Source organism: Montipora foliosa, chromosome 13 (assembly GCF_036669935.1).
Source record: "Montipora foliosa isolate CH-2021 chromosome 13, ASM3666993v2, whole genome shotgun sequence".
NCBI lineage: Eukaryota > Metazoa > Cnidaria > Anthozoa > Scleractinia > Acroporidae > Montipora > Montipora foliosa.
The window spans coordinates 19156196-19175381 of record NC_090881.1 but is presented as its reverse complement, the minus strand read 5'-3'; the positions used below and the strand labels follow the sequence as shown (position 1 = coordinate 19175381).

At 38.2% G+C, this 19186-nt stretch overlaps 1 protein-coding gene across 1 annotated transcript in view; it reads left to right on the top strand.

Moving 5' to 3' along the window:
• Positions 1 to 18143: 18143 nt before the first annotated feature.
• Positions 18144 to 19186, top strand: part of LOC137981817 (fibrillin-1-like) — a 21607-nt gene continuing 20564 nt past the window's right edge. The window contains exons 1-2 of the mRNA XM_068828863.1: positions 18144 to 18314; positions 18820 to 18919. Of these exons, the coding sequence (XP_068684964.1) occupies positions 18829 to 18919 (91 nt within the window). The 5' untranslated portion in view covers positions 18144 to 18314; positions 18820 to 18828. The remainder of the gene's footprint in view (positions 18315 to 18819; positions 18920 to 19186) is intronic.

Genomic DNA, 19186 nt, shown 5'->3' with positions numbered 1-19186 from the left:
GGCTGCTATGTTAAAAGGAAACCTGGGTCGCCTATATCAAAACTAAAATGAAGTATAAATTTCATTAAAGGAACAAGTCGGAAAACAAGACTGACTGAATGAGAATTTTAAAAAAAAAGCACTTACGGTTGGCTATAATCGTCAGTGTATATTGCCATGAACACCTGCTTTTAAATGGGATAAATTAGGTTAGGTAATGATATTCAAGGCATCACCGATCTCGAAGATTTTAAAACAATCTTAGTTAATTTTATAAATTATTGTTTGAAGTAATCATTACCTGGACTTGAAAGTTCTGCTCTTTCCCTGCGTCGGTCGTGATCTGCTTCACCTAAACAGTTCTGGGCGTAGTGTGTAAAGTACATGTATAAATGAGTATGGGTCATATTAAATGATCTTAAATGTCTTGTTCAATGACGCTTACTGTGATTCGAGATTAGATGTAATGTTTTATATCACCAAAGCCGTTCAAGTTAATTTAGAGAATAAGGTTAGGACTTACTTGCATGATAAAGAACTCAGGTCATCCATTGGTCTCGTGTAAGTCCCTGATTCTTGAATTGATGGGATGTGTGAGGAAGAGATGAGGCCATGTAGTTAAGAGCTGAAAATAAACAAACATGAGTAAAAATGAACGTTTCATTTGACAAAAGGGTTACTTAAACGCTTAGTTACAGATAGAGGAACGTGTCTTTATTAAATGAGTCTAAGATTATAGACTACATTCTCCGAAATCTTTTTCCCGCAAAGGAACAGTGGGATTTTTTCTGAGCATTTTTGAATGATCATCCAAAAGAGATTTATTCTACATTGAGTGTAGAAAAGGTTCCTTTCGTATTTAACTTGTAGGGTTAAAATCGCTAGTTATACGGGCAGAATCGACTCTGAGGCGGTAAGAATTTTCCGTTATTGTTAGAATTAAGTGTTCCTGAAGGTATGGGGGTTGACGTTGTTGAAAGTGTATTGTAGATAAATTTAATGCAAAATTAAGTGGGTATTTTGAACCAAAAATTAATATTTAGATTTTAGAATTTTTATGTGCAATACATAAGTTTGAAAAAGGAGTTGTTGTGGTAAAAGATCTGCATCATGTGTTGTTGGGTATTGGGCGCTAGTCTAGTTCGGAATTGGGATTGGGTTGAAATTGTGAGGGGGGAAGGATCGCGTGTATGTACATTCAGTGTTGTTAACAGGGGAAAGGAAAACTCGGGATTTGATGTAAAAAAATAAATTATATAAACTATGAGATGAAATGAAATGTAACCATAAATTATTTAAGGTAGTGTATGATGGACTATTTTTGAAAATTGGCCGAATCGGAAAATACCATACATACGTTTTCTTTGTCTCCCCAAATTTTGAATAAAGCATTGCTTTTTACGCTTTCTCGGGCCCATTGAAAGTCCCAAAACTGGAAATAAATGCTTATCCAAAATTTTGTGGAGGGAGGGAGGGGGGGGGGGGGGGGAGAGGGGGAGAACAAACGAAGAGTATTATGGTATTTCCGACTCGCCAAATTGGGGACTAATGAAAGGAAAAGGGTTTGCGTGAGGAATAATTTTGAGAGGGGAGGGTTGGGTGGTTGAGAGGGGCATTTTAGGTGAAATGTCCTCATGAATAATATTGAAAGGGAATTGAGTTTCCACTAAAGTATAGCGTCTTAGTCTGAGAGAGTAGGGTTGAGATGGATGGATTGGTGGGAGGTAGCAAGGGGAAATGTATGTTCTCAAATCATGGTGTTAAGATATTCAAGGTAAGAAGTGGGGTTGGGATAAGTAATGAGAGAAATATCATAAAAAGGGTTTCAATGATTTCATACACGACGATGACTAAAATGGCGTAATTCACTCACCAAAGAGAACATGAAAAAAAAATTCATTGGTTTGCGAAAAAGAAAAATAATTATGGCCTGTTGTTAAAGGCCTGACAGCGCTTATTTAGCGGTGTCTTAGCACTCTCGTGCTATTTGCAATGGCCGTCAGAAAGGTTTACGTGGTGCCGAGAAGCAATAAATAATGCTAATGACTATGTGTGTTTGTTCTTTTTTGTTACGGTAATCGGTAAAAGAAATGTTTTATCAAATTGTAATGTTAGGATTAGGGTTAGCGTTAGCGTAGGGTAATTGTATAATTACTGAACGTTTTATATCTTGTTTAAAAAAAATTGAAACAACAGAAAAAGAGACACCAAGTACCTACTATTTTAAGAGTACTTACCGCTGGCCACTAGTGCAGTGTATGGTTGGGGAAGTGCTATTGAATACGCACTGGATGAGACTTGTTTTGCTGAAATGAGCTTACACAGTTAATCCGAAAACAAAATGTTGTGACGACTTGGAAAAATTTCATGGCTAAAAAAAACTCTTGAATTAAAATGGCGAATGCCGCGTGGGAGTTTCATGGGGCTGACGTTTTGAAAACTGCTCTTTTGAGAATAGATATATTTTTTAAAGATAGATGTAGATTGTTAATGGACAAAAAAAAAAAAAAAAAAAAAAGGACAGTAGTTATTCAGAACCGTGTTATTTTAAAGGAAAGTCCAAAATGTTGGTTGAAGTTGAGAAAAGTTATGGATTTTGATCGTATCAAAGAAGAGGATGAGTGCTAAGTTTGCTTAGATAACATTGAAGTCTACATGGAGGTCGTAGATAAATTCTACCTGGGAGATGGGGTCGTTTTTTTTCTTACTTGCATTTGGTCGTCATCTATTCTCTTTGTCCTTAAGAAATGATTTTTAGGTTAAATAAAAAGTCGCGAATGATGTAGTACTTACGTTCTGTAGACTTCCATCTCGTTCTCTATTAGAAGTCCGCACTCAGCGAGTTAGCTCTTTTTCAAATGGATTTCTGATATACAAGAAATATCTGAATTTGTCAGTTGACATGTTCTGATCGTACTTACTATGTGAACGTTATGAAACCTCAAATCTTTGCATGATTGTCTTGTGGCAGTAGATGTGTTTGAAAACGTAATGGGAACGCGAGACGGATTTCGACGTTAACGGACCTAATTAAGGAGGATGAAATACATGATAACTTTGCAAAGGGTATGAAATCGTCTACTTACGGTTTGGAGATCTTGAATTGACTCTGTCAGTTTTGTTACAGGTTTCCTCGGAAGGTTCTAACTATAATAATAAGTGATGTAGTTTTTTCAGAAATGTCCACTAAATCAGTGAGTAATAAAGTAAACAAAAATAAATAAACAAAGTAATATGGTACTTAGCAAATTGAATGTTCGGAAGCTTGTTTCCCAGATCACAAGGGGCCGTTACACGTTTCAACACTTATGGGTTTCTGGTTTAGGTTATATGTCTATACTTGGCCAAAAATAAAATGAATTAGTCGACTGGGGTTCGATGGCGGAAGTATTGTGAAAATGAAATATAATAGACCTAAATCACTCAATGTCCAAGCAAAAGATTTTGCCCGTCGAACCTCTCATTCAGTGTGAGGCTGGACGGGCAAAGACAATGCAAAGACAAAGCCTTTATTCCCCACGGACTCTAAAATGGCCGCCGCGTGATAAAGGTGAACAGCGTAGCAGCCGACTGACATAGGCGAGGAAGATTATACGATGTGATAAAGTAGTCTTTTAATCGGTTTAATAGTTTATCATTTATTGTTATATATATATATATAACAACAAGAGAGATGGGAAGGATTTGCAAATAATTTTAAAATAAAGTTATATTATCGTGTGAAACCTCGGGAAAAAAAAAAGTGCTGTTGGCTAGAAATAAACACTAAATTACAATAGGTTTACCGATGATCGTTTGGTCGTTGTGTCTAAGGTTCCCTGAGCAGTTTTTGGAGGCTCTGATCAACGTGTTCTCAGCGGCCGGTAACATGTAGTTGTAGCTAGCGTAAAGAAATAAGGACATTCAAAGCACAGGAACGCTATATTAGTTGCAAAAGTAGCGCGAGATTTTCTAAGGGATTCTTTAATTGCCTGCAGCAACTGTAATGAATACTATAAACGTATGTGGAGGGCAAACAGGAAAATAGCTGGCATGAAAAGATTTCACTGTGTGGAAGATACTAGGGGACGTGGCAACTGGAGAACCAAATTCATAGTCTTCTGCGGAGAAGAGTTATCTGGTAGATGAACGGAAAAACTTGACACATTGTGGATGCACAAACAAGTACTTACAGTTTGATGTTGGAAGTTTCCAATAATGGCGAAGGATTTGAATTTCCTGTAATGAGGGTTTAGATCTTGGTAGAAATAACATGAGAAGTCAAGTGTGAATATTATTATAGGGCGTGTAATTAAGGGTATTGAAGATTTTTAAAAAAAGTACTTTCGGTTTCCATGGCAATTACTAGCGTTTTAAAATGTCTATACACTGATTGTGGAATGGATACGCCTAAAGGTTTTAGAAGAAAAAAAAAAAGTGGGACAACATTTCCGTGTTAAGGACTTTTTATTATAGAATTCTACGGGTGATTTAAATAAGTAAAGGCTATTAATTAATGATATACTTACGGTTAAGAGATCTTTTCACCGCAAACTTCTTGGAAAACTGAAATGATAATAAAGAAGTTGTAAAACAAGGTGTATTAGTGATTTTGGAAATCTGTGATGATCTCAGTAGGGTGTAAACGGTCTCGTCTCCAGGACCTTCGCCAAAGTGATGGGAAAGATCCTGCACTGACGACTAAATTAGACAGTGTAGATGAAATGTGACAAGTCGTTTCTTCTAAAATTAGTTTCATAATTATTTCTTTTTAATTTAAATTTAAATTAAGTAGTAAACAATAATTATCTTTTTAATATTTATATTTAGTTTTTTCTCTCTTAGATATTATGAGTGGGTAGTGTGCGGAATAGAGAAAGAGAGATTATTAAATGAACTCTATTTTCCAAAAATTATCGTTTGAAAATCGGTGGATTGTTGATTAGTTGGAAAAGTAGTGCGATATTTGAGGGAATGCTTAAATTGCAATAATTGTAATAATGTAAGAGACGTGGCTAAAACTCCAATATGGTTGGAAGAGATAAGACTATGAAGAGGTACTTACCGTGTGGACGTTAGTGGTGGGTGTGACAAGTGAAGAACCATGCACATTCCATCGTCTGCTGCGGATAAGACGTGTCTGAAAATGAAGCGAATAACAGGACATAATTAAAAAAGGTATTTTTCGGATGACGAGTATCAAAAGAAGTAGTTACATACAGTTTGATGTCGGTAGTCTCAAATGACTGTAAGATTTTACTGTTGAAAGTAAGGGCGAGAAGAAGCAAGATCAATGTGAATATTATATAGGGCATTAGTTTTAGGCTAGTGAAAACTGAACGAAAAATGTACTTACGGTTTCTGTGGTAATTACTGGCGTTTCTTGTCTGTAGACTGGTTTTCAAGTGAATACGGTTTAAAAAAATGAAACTAGATAGGGCTAACATTATAAAACATGATAAAGTACTATTATCCAACTCTTAATTTAAGTACGTAAAAGCTATTAATGATACTTACGCTTTGGAGATCTCTAAATGCAATCTCTCAGTTTTGTTGCAAGCTACAAGTTATGGTAACATAGCTATAATGAAAAGGTCTATTAGTGATCTGGGATATTGGGCCTGGTGTAAGTGTCTGATGATATATGGTGCAATACTACACGAGCTAGAACTGGGGTTTGTTCAGGTGATTTCTACCTGTATTTAGGGAGTGGAGCTTCGAATCGGGATTCGACTATTGTTGTGAGTTATTTAAGAACTTGGTCAAGAATGGAATGTATTTAAATGACTGTGGTTGGGGGAGAGATATTGAGAAGAATATCAAAAAGTAATAGACAGACAAGAGAAAAAGCCAGTGAGCGTACAAGAATTTGATAAAGTCAAATTTAAATTTTTTAAAAATTAAATTGATGGTTTATTAATTCACTTTCACGTTTATTTATTTTTGTTTATTTATCATTCAGTTAATGGTATGCGGAAAAAATGTTTTGCAATGTTGAAATTACCGAGTGAAATTTCGGAAAAGTGGGTGGCTTGTTGCGCTTTTCACTAGTATGTGCTGGTTGTGTTTAAAAATTAACAAATAGATTCCATGTTGCCGTGCGTCTGTTCAGTAATAGATCACAGATGACGTCAAAATGTGGTAAGAACAAGTGGCACACGAGGCGATAGCCGAGTTGTGTCACTGATGTTCTTACCACATTTTGACGTCTTCTGTGATCTATTACTGAATAGACCCACGGCAACATGGAATCTATTTGTTTTATACAATAAAGAATTAAACTTTATTCGCATAAAAGCTGATGGTAAAGTCAATCGTGCGTCTGTCCTCTAATAGATCATAGGCAAGAACCAATCAAAATCCGTGTTAACTTGGGTTATTATATAAAGGTCTACTGAGCAGTATTAAGGGGTTCTAATTAGGGTGTTCCGAGCGGTTGGTTCCCCTGCATAGGTACAGGTGAAGGAAATTGTCAGTTTATGGGCCCCGAAAGTCCAGAAAAATACGGGTGAGTGATGCTATGAAAGCTCATTATTTTTAGTAGTGGAGAGGGGCATTGACTGTTCTCTGGGAAAAAGACGTACCTGATAATGATTTGAATAACAGGATTCATTTTGCCATATTTTGCGGATGAATAGTATCACAAAAGTACTTACGGATTGATGTTGGCAGTCGGCAATATCGGCGTAGTATTTGAATTTCTTGCAATGTGCCTCCAACCTACTGACAAAAGGAAAAGTGTTCAGTGTGGATGTTATGCAAGGCATATTTTTTAATCGCTAATGAAGACGATAGGCGGAGTACTTACAGTTTCTGTGGCACTTACGAGCGTTTTAGTTGTCTATGTACTGGTTTTAAAGTAAATACGGCTGAAAGTTCTAAATAAGGGAGGTCTGACAATATTAAGAGGATAACGTACCATTCTTTATCAAACTGCAGTTTTTTTTAAAGTACATTGAAATGATGTGATAAAGTAATTTTTAAATTCTTTTAAATCGATTTTATTTTTATAAAGAATGAGACGGAAATCGAAAATGACTGTAAAAATGGAGTCCTTGAAATTAAGCAAGGCTGTTAAAAAGAACTTACAGTTCTGTGTCCAGTAAAAAGGTGTGGAATTAGAAGTTCTTGTAAAATGCTACCAGCTACAATTAAAAATAAAGAAGTTCAGTGTGAATATTAATATGGTATTAATTAAAGCTAGTGTACACCAAAAAGAGTACTTACGGTTTCCAAGGCAATTACTGGTATTTCAGCAGTCCATATACTGGTTTGTAGATGGAGGAAAGCGGCTAAAACTTGAAAATAAAGAGGACTGATAATATCAAAATGAAAAAGTAATGTACGAGTTATTTAACAGAAAACGCACAAAGAGTACAAATATTTCTCGATATTGTACATTTGTCTGAACCGTTTGTTAGTTGTACAGTTGCAGAGTTACTTCTTTTTTTTTTTCCACCATGCGGGTCGCAAAAAAATTTTCACACTATAGGGAATAACCTTTCCTTTCGATAAATTTGTCTGATGATTGACGCGGTCTTTTACTCGTTGTAATGGGAAAGAAAATTAGTTAAAATACTACGCGAAACTTCACAAGAAACAGATAATACGTTAGATATGGTCAGGTAAGGTGTACTGCATTCTCCATGATTTTTATATTGCTTAGTTGTGAGATGGACAGATACCGTTGGTGGAAAGTATAGAAATATCGAGGCCATTTGCATTACGGACAATTCAAATACAATGATCATTTTTACGGGATAAGGAAAGTCCTTACGCTTCGAGTTCTGTAAGTCTAAATTGTGTGCGGCAAGATGTTCCAAATAGATTACATAGCACATACGAATTCAGCTTTAGTTCAGTTTAAAGTATTCATAGTTTGCTCCAAAGATGAAGCGATAGTTCTGATAGTTGATGCGTTATCTAATCGAAAGATATATCGGGATACTCAAGGCCTTTTGGTACCAATTGGCTGGTTGTATATCAGGGATCGGAGATGGCTTAAAACGAGGCCCAATAAATGAATACTGGAATTAAATAGTATAGTTCGCTCATGATATTAAAGCTAAAGTCACAGACCGGTTCGAGAAAGGGTATAGAGGTTTTGCACGGTAGCCATGTTGCATGACAGGAACAATGGATTCTTTTTCCTATGGGAACAAATGCTCTTTCTAATGCAAAACATTTTCATTGTTCCTGCCATGCAAAACCTCTATATCAAGACTATTTTTGCCAAATTCCAATTTGGGGAATTGTGAGTGACTTATTAACAGGCAATCTAAATTTAACTAAGGGGGAGGGATTAGACATGACCTCATGAAAGCAATCGGTTACATGACAAGAGCCGCAGTGCAAGGGAATTACATGACCTCATGAAGTCTTATTGATAAAGACTCTTTAGGGTAAAAAAGTAAATTGCAAGGTTGTCATGACGATTATGAATAGGACAATCGCATGATTTTGGAGGGCATATAGTTTATTTGTGGCCCGAGTAGCATCATTTGCGCCCGAGCGGAGCGAGCGAGGGTGCAAATAATGCTACTGAGGGACACAAACTATACGCCCGACAAAAGTCATTTGATTATCATTATCAACACAAGGCCAAATCGTACCAATTCATTTAATAAGAAATTGTTTACCAGAGATTGTAGCATGAAATTATGGTATGGAAATGTCCCTCAGTGTATACAAACAAAGGAATGAATATATTTGAAGTGCGGGTTTTAAACCAAATGTAGAAGTTGTCCTCCCACTAAAATAGGACAATCTCATTGGCCGAGCGAATTTGTTTGACATCTCTGCAGCCAATCAGTATCAGGGTGGCAAATGTATTTTCAGCCCGCACATTTCCTGTTTGGCCCGCAAAAACAGCGTTTTACAGAGGGTAGTTTGTCATTTGGCCGCCCGTATTGATAATAATAAAATATGTGGATTCGTTGAGGAAAGGAAAAATAGAGAAGGGGAGGAAAAAGGCTGTGTGGGTGAAATAGGAATAAGAGAAGAAGAAACCAAGGAGGGGAGGGGAAGGTGACGATGTTCTTAAGTAATTTAGGGGCGTGGTGACTGGGTGGAGGTTCATGCGTTAAATGGATATTATATTGTCATATGTCCGTAGACCTTATTTGCCTTCACTCTTTCATTCGCGTACCTAATGATGGAGACTTGGACAAAGACATTGCAAAATGAGGAGTTTCCAAGCGCTTTTTAAAGATGGATTTTAACTCAATGCAACGTGTCACACCTCAAAAATTGAGTATAAACATTTCTGCATTTTAAGTAATTGAAAGGAGTGCGTAACAAAAGTTTAAATTGAAAGTCTTAGGTTCTTGTAATAGAATACAACTACGACGTTTCCGAGTTATCCTAGGATTTGGTTTGTCCGCCGAACTCAGAGTGGGTAAGACCGGACTTTTATGTGTTTGCAAGTCTGGCTGCAGGCCATATTTTAGTGAATATGTGAATGAAGGACATCAATTTTATCAACGAAAATGTGACAAGCTTGTACACTTTTAAATTACTACAAAGAAAGTAATAACATGAACTTTGGAGTCAATTTCCACCGAGTCCAATCTTTGAGAAACGAGCTCGAGATGAAACGAGGTTTAAAGAATTTTTCCATGACTGCAAGATCTAAGTCGCTTGATCCGCCGCGGCTCACTCAAGCTGTGTGGAGAGATGTTGTTTGCTAGTTTGCAAAGCGCAACGACAATTATACATGTTTGTTTACTGCGTCTGTTATCGATGACATTCGCTTTATTCTCGTCAAAAACCTGCTTAGAAATTTGGAAAGTAGTATTTTGGAACTTTCTAAACAAGTACTTTGGTTGCCAAGATTTAAGGGTTTCTTTTGAGAAGACATTGTAGAGAATGGAGAACTATGAAGGCATATAATATAGACTGAAATTAGAAAACCTCGACCCTTCCACGGCAAAATTTACTTAACAAGAGCTAAATCTCAAGAGAAATGCATTAGAAAAGAAAACAGGTGTCCCACTGAGTGTGATAACTTTGTGCACCGCGCCCTTGTTTCTGCACGCACATACTTCACCTTTAGTGTGGTTCGCCTTCAAATTTGTCTTCTCTGAAGTAGTCTCTGTGTGTGGAACGCAGCGTCATATTCGTCAAGATCACTTCTTCCTCCAGCAACGATACCTCGATAAACTTCCTCGGCAAAGGCAACAAGCTGTTTGCCCGAAGGCGAAGCGATGACTTTCCAAATTGGGCTTCAATTTATTTATTCCACGAAGCTCGCTGATTGGCTAGAAGGCATGAATTCCTATGACCCATCGAAGTGACAACAAAGTGTGCCACGTGTAACCTCATGTTTACAACATCTAAACGAGGAAAATCAGTGCTATTGTTGCTAATTTGGCGTCCCTTCAAAATCTCCTCGTCTGAATGCAAATTGTAATAGGGCGTCGACAATACTATTTTATGATTTCTCATGCAAGGATAATGCAGGATTATAACGGGAAAGAATCTTTTTGTCGAGTGTTTTTGTAATCAGAATTGTAACGACAACGCCGCAAAAAAACGCTTTAAAAATGCGCTGCACGCTTCACGTGCGCGTTGAGCTTTTTAGCAAAAGTCCGTGCAGAAGACAAGCGCGAAATTATCAAATGCTCGGATTTCGTGAAAATTGCTGAGATTTCAAGATGAAATGCTTATTTTTAAAAAATACAAAACAAGACCCTACATCTGATATTCTCTTTAGTCATTGTTCTTTTTTTTGCAAAAGCAACTGAATATTACTAAAAACTTGAGCCTACTTGTTTGTCAGTGATTTCAAATTGCTCGATCTTGCAAAGCCGGAAATTGTGAGAAAATTTGACAGCTGCGTCATCACCTCACACCCCAGTGTCTGGCTCCAAATGCAGTTTCACGACATTTTTGTATAAATACTACAACTTCTTCTATCCAACTTTTTTTCTCCTTAAAATATGTTTTCCGTGTACCTATTACGAGTACATAACACCATTAAAAGGAGGGGGGGGGGGGGAAAGCGGTGGGGGGAATCAAAGTGCTTTCTCAAGAGAAAATAGCCATTCCTTGACAGATTTCGCTTGGCGTCAATGAAAATCCGCCATTTTATCAATTCACTCGAGCTAAAGTGCGCGCCAATGACGCAATAAATCATGCGCAGCAGGGTCGCGCAATTCAAAACACCTTATCAAGGGTTTATACACCGCTACCATTGACTTCATGCTTTTGACGCGAAACTCAGTTCATTGAATCCTTTTTTCCATTTCATCTATTGTTTAAACCCTTTGTATGCTTTGAATAGAATTTCCAAGCCATAGTATGCGGAAAACCGCATATATAGGCGGGGTTTAATTTCAGGTACGTCATCAGCACCATGTTGGTGGACGAAAACAAAAGATCTCTCATTGGCTTCCTTTGCTTGTCCACGCCGTTGTCACCTCTGTCTCAAGAAAGGCAAAAAACCTATTGAACTTCTTAATTAAAATAGGTCCATACAGCAAGGATTTCCAAGAAAGCACTCATCTCTTAGAGGAGAAAATTTTTTTTTCAATTTTTCAAAAAGGGTGAAAATTGTATTTGATGACCACTGTTCCTTCATCGTCATTTTTATTGTCACCCTCGTCGTCATCGTAATCACAACGGGAGATGGGTTGGCAAATTGATGAAACATACGCCTTCTACGTACGTGCACGAGAAAAAATGGGCGCGCGAAATCTGGACTCGACCTCTTTTCGCTCGCTCCTCCTCGAATCCAGATATCGCGCGGCCATTTTTTTCTCATGCCTATCTCCTTCTCGAGCTCTACTAATTAAACGGCGAAAGAGTCTCGGCTCGTAGTCTACCTTCATCGTCGCTTCTATTGTCACCCTTGTCGTCATCATAATCACCATGGGAGATGAGTTGGAAAATTGTTGAAACACATACCTTCTACCTACCGATGTGTCCCAGCATCTGGAGTGGGGTAGGGGGCGGGGTGCGCTCAACGTCAAATTCGGGTTGAGCTTGTTTTTCTTATCGGCTTCGAGGAATTTTCTCCGCTACTTTGGGTTTTCCCACTCATCGAAAAACCAATATTTGATGTTTGAAATGAAAGTTAGAAAGTTCGTAATCTCGTACCCAGATCTCACTCTGTCACTGGAAATGTGAGATCTGGTAAAGTTCGACAGTACACCATTTTTCCTTGGCTACTAAAAAAAGGTTGTGGCAATGTAATCTACGCTCCGATTGGCTTATTTCGCGGAGCACTAATTAGTGAAGGTTTGGTTTTCGCGAGCTCATGTGCTGTTTTGAATAAATGCCAGTTGTGCGGAGGAAAGTTTTGTTTTTTCCGACGCCGGAAAAATTTGCCACGTTTGTGTAAATGGTACCGACGAAAGCCCCACGTACCCTGCCACTCGAATAAAGTTCTGCGTAGCTTGCTTTGCGGTACGCAGAAACTAATAAATTCAAGTTGAAGTATGTAATTTATTCAAAACCGTATTTCTCGTTCTTAAAGCGTGACCGCAAATTAAGTAGTGATGCATTGTAAATTTTACGGTTAGATTAATTACATTTTTCACGAGATCGTGTCAAGAAAATAGCACTCGTTGCAGTGATTAGATCTAAGCACTCTTTAGCATTTTCGCTTTCAATTTACGGTTTGGTTAACTACACTTTTCACGAGATTGTGTGAAGAAAATAGCACTCGTTTACTGATTAAGCCTAAGCGTTCGTTTCAGTGATTAGGTCTAAATCCTCTTTAACATTTTAGCTTTCAATTTACGGTTTGGCTAACTACACTTTGCACGAGATCGTGTGAAGAAAATAGCACTCGTTTATTGATTAAGCCTAAGCTCTCGTTTCAGTGATTTCTGCAATTGCTCCGACAATTAAACAATCTCGACCGTTCAAAAACAATCGCCTGTAGCGCTTCTTTCTGTTTCATCTTAAGTTTAAGGTTTCCTTGTCCTCTACCCAAAAGAATCTCTTCAAGAATACTCTCGAAATCCATGTTTATTCCGCAAAATCACCTAAAATCACAACAGACAGTACGAACATGCGCAGTGAAAGAAAAGCCCGTATTTCGGGCCTCGCTGGCACTGAGCATGCTCGAAATCGAACTTTACCAGATCTCCCTTCCGTATGACCGTGGGAGATCTGGGTACGAGATTAGAAAGCTCATAGCAGTTAGATTAGCAGCTGAGGCAAATGAGCAGCTCTCAGCTGGTATGAACTGGTAGAGCATGCGCAGAGGAGAGCAATTGCACGGGGTTCGAGCCTGGATTTTACAGGCTTGCTGCTTGTTCTTGTTTAAGTTCCTTATCTAACTGCGAAGATGTTTCCAACTTTCATTTCATTACATGAAATTTCGTAGATCCTAAAATCATTTGATTTGCTGTAATGTGGTTTGTAGTCACCCCCACTAGAAGAGCAGACGTCCTGAGCTAATTTATTCTGAGACTAAAAAATGAAAGCGATGATGACAATTAGCCAGCTAATTACTTTCCAGCAATACAAATTGGGGGTCACCAAGTTCGTTATTTTGTCGGAAGGCTGCTTCAAATACTGTGATCGTGTGCTCCAACGAAAGGATGCTTTTGGGGTAAAATATATGTATTTTCAATTGTGACAACGATTCCTTGCGCATGCTCATTGACACAGGTATTCTTCACATTGAGGGCCCCCTCTGGGTGTAAGGAATCACGAACGTTAGCAGCAATCAGCAGAACGTTCAACTTACTTTCCTGGTAAGTTGGACTACTTGATTTACATTTACATATCCCACAATAATTCCAACGTAGGAATGTTACGAAACATTGCGTTTGATTAAAAACGTTCTCCGACGTGTATTGATCCCAAGGACTTTCTCCACAAAAAACCGCTCGACCCTTCGCGGTAAAAAGGCTTGATAACGATGGAGCAAATTTTCACATTCCACTGGTCCGGCGCTTATTCGGCCGTGTCCCTCTAAAATAAACGCTACGTCGACGTCGAATTCGAAGAACGCGGTGTCTTCTTTCAGCACCCAACCCATAAGAAACGAGAATGAGCCGTTTAAGACTATTCAATAACAATTCAAAACACAAATTTTTTTAACATCAAAAGAGCTTTATTTGTTTTTCATCCTACTCTCCTCTTCATAATACAGGCACGAATTGCGGACCTACAAATCAATTATTTCTGTCTGAAATTCTCTCCACCTATGAATAGAGAATTGACTTCTTGAACCCTCCAAACTTTACTTAAAATAGATGTTATTCCTATACAAAAACGTTGCAGGGTTAATTCAGCAGTTAAGCCGCCATAAATTTAAATGTATCATTTCCCCGTTTTTGCTCTCCTTTACACGCAAAATTCAGCAAATTCAAAACGAATGAAAAGGTTACTTTCTAAAGAAACTGCGCTGCTCAATGCTCAAAAATCTAAAAATTCCGTAATTGCGTGTTCTATAGTCCAGTCCAAAGTTCTCCTCTTATAATTCCATAATCTTGATTTCAGTATTAGAGTAACTTGGTGCCACTGAAACGTTCCACAATAACTTGAAATCTCGTTAAGACTTTACAGCTTAAATCCAGTAGTCCAGTCCGGGTTGAGATCGCCAAAACTCTCTATCATCGATCAACAAAAGCTAGAAGTAGTAAATAGTTCTCAGAAACTACAAAAGTTCGTCATGATTCTACACTCGAGCTGGCGGCTTCAAGGCTGACATGTTGATTATTTACAACTTCTTTTTCACCACAAGCTTAAGCGTGCACTCTGAGCTACTGACAGCTTTCCAAGACCAATGTTTCTAAATAAAAGTTAAAAAGTTTTACAAACTCGGAGCTAAAAGTTAAAACTTATGAAATATTTCGTCCGTTTTTCAACCGGACTTCATCAGTCAATGATATGAATGTTAAAAAGATGAATTTTAAAAAAGGGCAGCTATCTATGATACAATTCTAACCCCCAAGAGGCATTAAAAAACCCTTTTTTAAAATTCATCTTTTTAACATTCATATCATTGACTGATGAAGTCCGGTTGAAAAACGGACGAAATATTTCATAAGTTTTAACTTTTAGCTCCGAGTTTGTAAAACTTTTTAACTTTTATTATGCTTCCGGAGCAGGAAACACATGTTTTTGACTGTAATGTTTCTAAAGTTAACCCATTTCCAGCGGGGTTAGTGTCTGGATGGGAGACGTCAAAATATGCGACTTACTGCCACGAACATACGACCAAAAATTCTATTTTAATGCTCAAAAATGCGATATTGACGCAAAAGTATATTTATAAATATTAATACGTAGTTTTTAAGGAGAGCAGAAGGAACTTCTAGAAGTGTCGATCGAGAAGAAAACAATTTGCCATCAGCGAAAAACATTTCGGGAGATTTTTGTTACGTTCAATCAGAGTTCAATATTTCTATCGTACTTTTGGTCGTACAAGTAAAATCGCAAAATCGAAAGTGACATCGATTTTAGCGCCCGCCTGTGATCAAGTTACCTTGCGTGTTTAATACTAACAACTCACGAAACAAAGGATGCACCTGTGACAAAATTACGGCAAAACACCGGGTTTTTGTTAGTTTCCGTTTTTTTTTCATTCAAGTGTTATGAAGTTCGACAATTTTAAAAACACAAAGATCACAATCGTTGATGCTAGTTCACGTGTCAGCTAGAGTTAAGCTCCTCCGAATGAGGTTAGTACTTGGATAGGGGACCGCTGCAAGTCCCCGTGACGGCGATAGCTAATTCGGTTTCATTTTTTATCTTGTCTGGCCGTTGAAAGCTATTTTCTTATTTTCTTTCTACGTCAAAACAGCGAACAAACTACTCGTTCTATGCAAAATAGTGTTCACAGTAGAACACACAATTACGAGGCAAGATCTAGAAATAACGTAGAACATTATCCTTACCTTTAAAGCTTGCCATTCTCAAAGAAAAAGCATCTGTCCACTTTATCGAATAGTTTAATACTGAATCAATCATGGCGGGCGGATCGATTCCACAATAAATCATTGCTTTCATCAAGTTTAACGGAATGTGTCACAGTGGCCGAGTGGTCTAACGCGCTCGCAGATAATTGTGGAGGTTGGGAAAGACTATGAGTTCTCCTTGGGGTAGGGAAGTTTGGACCTACTGGAGGGAATAAATGTAAATTCACCCGATCGGAGATTAATTCAATATCCGTGGGGTATGTTGACTACCAACAGAAAAAAAACGACACCAGCGCGGATTTAAGACGTGGTATGCCTTCGGCCTTCGGCATTCCACGTAATAAACATGCGTGCTAAGTCACGCAAGGTTCTAATGTGACAAACAGAGCTTGATGATCATTGGTACCTTATGTTACAGGAATAGACTCTAATTAGAACCTCGCTATAAATACATCTGCGTATGTTGCTTGTCCTCGAGTCTCAAGTGAAAACCAGGCTCTGAACCCGATTCAAAATCTAAGTCCTAAGAAAGCACAAGCTAGGGATCCCGAAGATTCCCATAAAATCTCATAAACGCGGCTCCTCCCCTGTCAAATCTTTGACAAATAACAAAGGGCCTCAGTTGTCCGAAGGCCCGATAACTTTATCCAGTGGATAAGTCGCAATCCGGAGAATAAAGTATACTACTCGTTAAGCGTTGACCAAGCCCGGTTTTCGTACACGTGTTTAGTTAGATATGTTTAGAGTGTGCATATTCACAGTCAAGTGAACAAATACCGATTGAAATAATCGGCTAGTGACCCCCGGATCCTTCCTTTGAAGTACTTGGGAAAGGGGAATGTACTGACACATTCACACTTGGATATGCCATAGTGGAGTTGGTAGATTTTCAACAGGACTTTTAAAAAGTTGGGTCAAAGTAGGATGTTACATGTTGCTTCGGTGTGGGTCAGATCCCTTTTTAAAAGCGGGCACGAAAAGGAATGTTGTTGAAATAAGCTTCAGAGGTCTGCTGTGTGTCCAGTGCCACAATGTTAGCGCATCATCGTCCTGTATTTTTCCTGACCATTTAATGTTGAACAGTGCATGGTGGTAATAATAACTGCCATGTCCCCCTTTCCCGGCACCTGTTTCCTATTTATTTATTTATTATTTGTTCTCTTTTGCATAACATGGTCAGCAGTTTGTGGAGCCATCAATCGACAATTCTCGCGCTTTAATTAAGAACGAAGCCACGAACATGTGTTGGCCCTACCATCCACGTATGCCGCTATGAGAATGGTAAGCGTTATTTGGGTATGTTGTGGTTTATTCTCTCTCGCTTTAAAAACCAACATCAACGATCTGACATTTTAGTCAAACAGAACAAAGTAATCAACATATCCCCATGATAAAGAAACGAAGCAATCAACAGATCAACAAAGTGATCAACATATGCGAGCGGTTTAACATATGGTATGAATGGTAAGCGTTATTCAAATTCGCGAGTCTTCCCGTTTATTGTCGTCCGTGTGCTTTAATTAAAAATTGACCTTTCAGTAAAACAAGACGAACATATCCTTATGCTTAAGAAACGAAACAGTCCCATATCTTCACGGTTTAAAAGTCAAGCGATCAACATATGTAAGCGGCTTGACATGTGGTATGAATGGTAGTTGTTTATATTCGGGTACCATATTGAAGTTTGTTGTCATGCGCATTAAGAACAAACATCATCCACCTGCCTCTTGAGTAAAACAAATCGTCACGATTCATCAAGATATTGAATTGAGGCAAGTAAAGTCGAATATCGTTTACCGGAAGCTCCGACCTTTATTAAGACGTGATATATGGCCCGTACGGCGCCGGCGCCGAGCGCGCTTTCATTTCAAAACTATTGAGAAAGTGAATCCCCCCCGTACGAGAGGGCAGTGCATTAAAGCGAGAAGGGCGGCAAAAAGCCGTACGGTCCTGTTAGGAACACGTGCTGCTCTGTTTGATGCGATTTTAGGTGATTTCGTCGCTTGTAAACATACAACTTATTTACAGCCAGAAAATCAAATGCAAACAACGTATTAGATAAATTTCTTATGCAACCTCGTAACTTTTTTTGTCCAAACTTCATCTTCTGAGTACTCATAACTGGTTTAAAGAGTTCTTTTTGACTGAGATTAGGTCGGGCGAGACAGGAAAATATTTGGCCTTCGGTCGTGGCGCGCGGACCAAATAGTTTCCCGTCTGGCCCTCCCACTCAGTCAATAAGTACATAAGAATTCAATTTAATTAAGAACCCAGAAATCGAACATATGTGAGCGCGACATAATTATGGTAAAATGGTAAGCATCATTTGGCCGTATTTTATCTCTCGCTTTAAGAACGAACATCAACGACCTGATTCAGAACCAAACAATCTACTTATCTGAGAGCTTTAAACTCTACGGCAAGTAAAGTCGAATCCTGTTTGCTTAAAGCTCAGACTTCACGACGCGATATCAGGTAAGAGCAGTTTTCGCCTGATCCGACTCAGTTCGTCACGGTTTGAATTGGACAAGCATCAGTTCACTGCCGGATAAATTTTCGATTGTAATCATTCACCTGCATCGCTAAATTACGAACCATAAACCACCATTATAGTCATCCAATTTATTACTTATCTAAAAAAGCTAACGAGTGAACTTAATAAAGTGAAGGGTTCTTTTTCTTTTCTGCATGACCAAATCGTACCTTATTTAGTAACTTGTGAACAAACTGGCAAAAAGGTATCTAATTTAGTTGTCTTTTCATACTTGATCTGATGTTTACAATATGTCGCATGTTTTTTCCAGGTTATATTTGTTCATAGTGACCGTTCATGTTATTGATAGTCGCTTGAAAAACAGTTGTATACTTTGGAACTTCCAGTTTGGCTAATGAATAACTACAGCTCATTACTCCAAAAAGTTAAAACAGGCCAACCCTTTGTGAAGGAAGTTGTACAATGCATGAAAGTTTATATTGCTAGGTTCCAAGTATGAAATGCTGTTGCCTTTTCATTCTCAACTGGCTAATGGTTTCTGTGCTGTTGCTGGCTTTTCTTGAAAACAATACAGACGCTCAACAAGGTGAGTTTTATTTGAACAAAGTCTTACACGAAAAAAAAAACAAATTCTGACTTCATGCGGTGCAGACCAGTACACCTGCAGCCACTATTCGTTAATTTATGAAACTTCGCAAGTTATCTTGCATTTGATTGAAATAAACATGCTGATGTTGACGTGAGTGGCCAAATGGTAAAACATTTTGAACTATGGGACACAAATACGTAAAAAACAGGTGGATACAAGCGGCTGAGCTAGCGTGGAACGCATGGGCGCGCCAAACATGTTTGA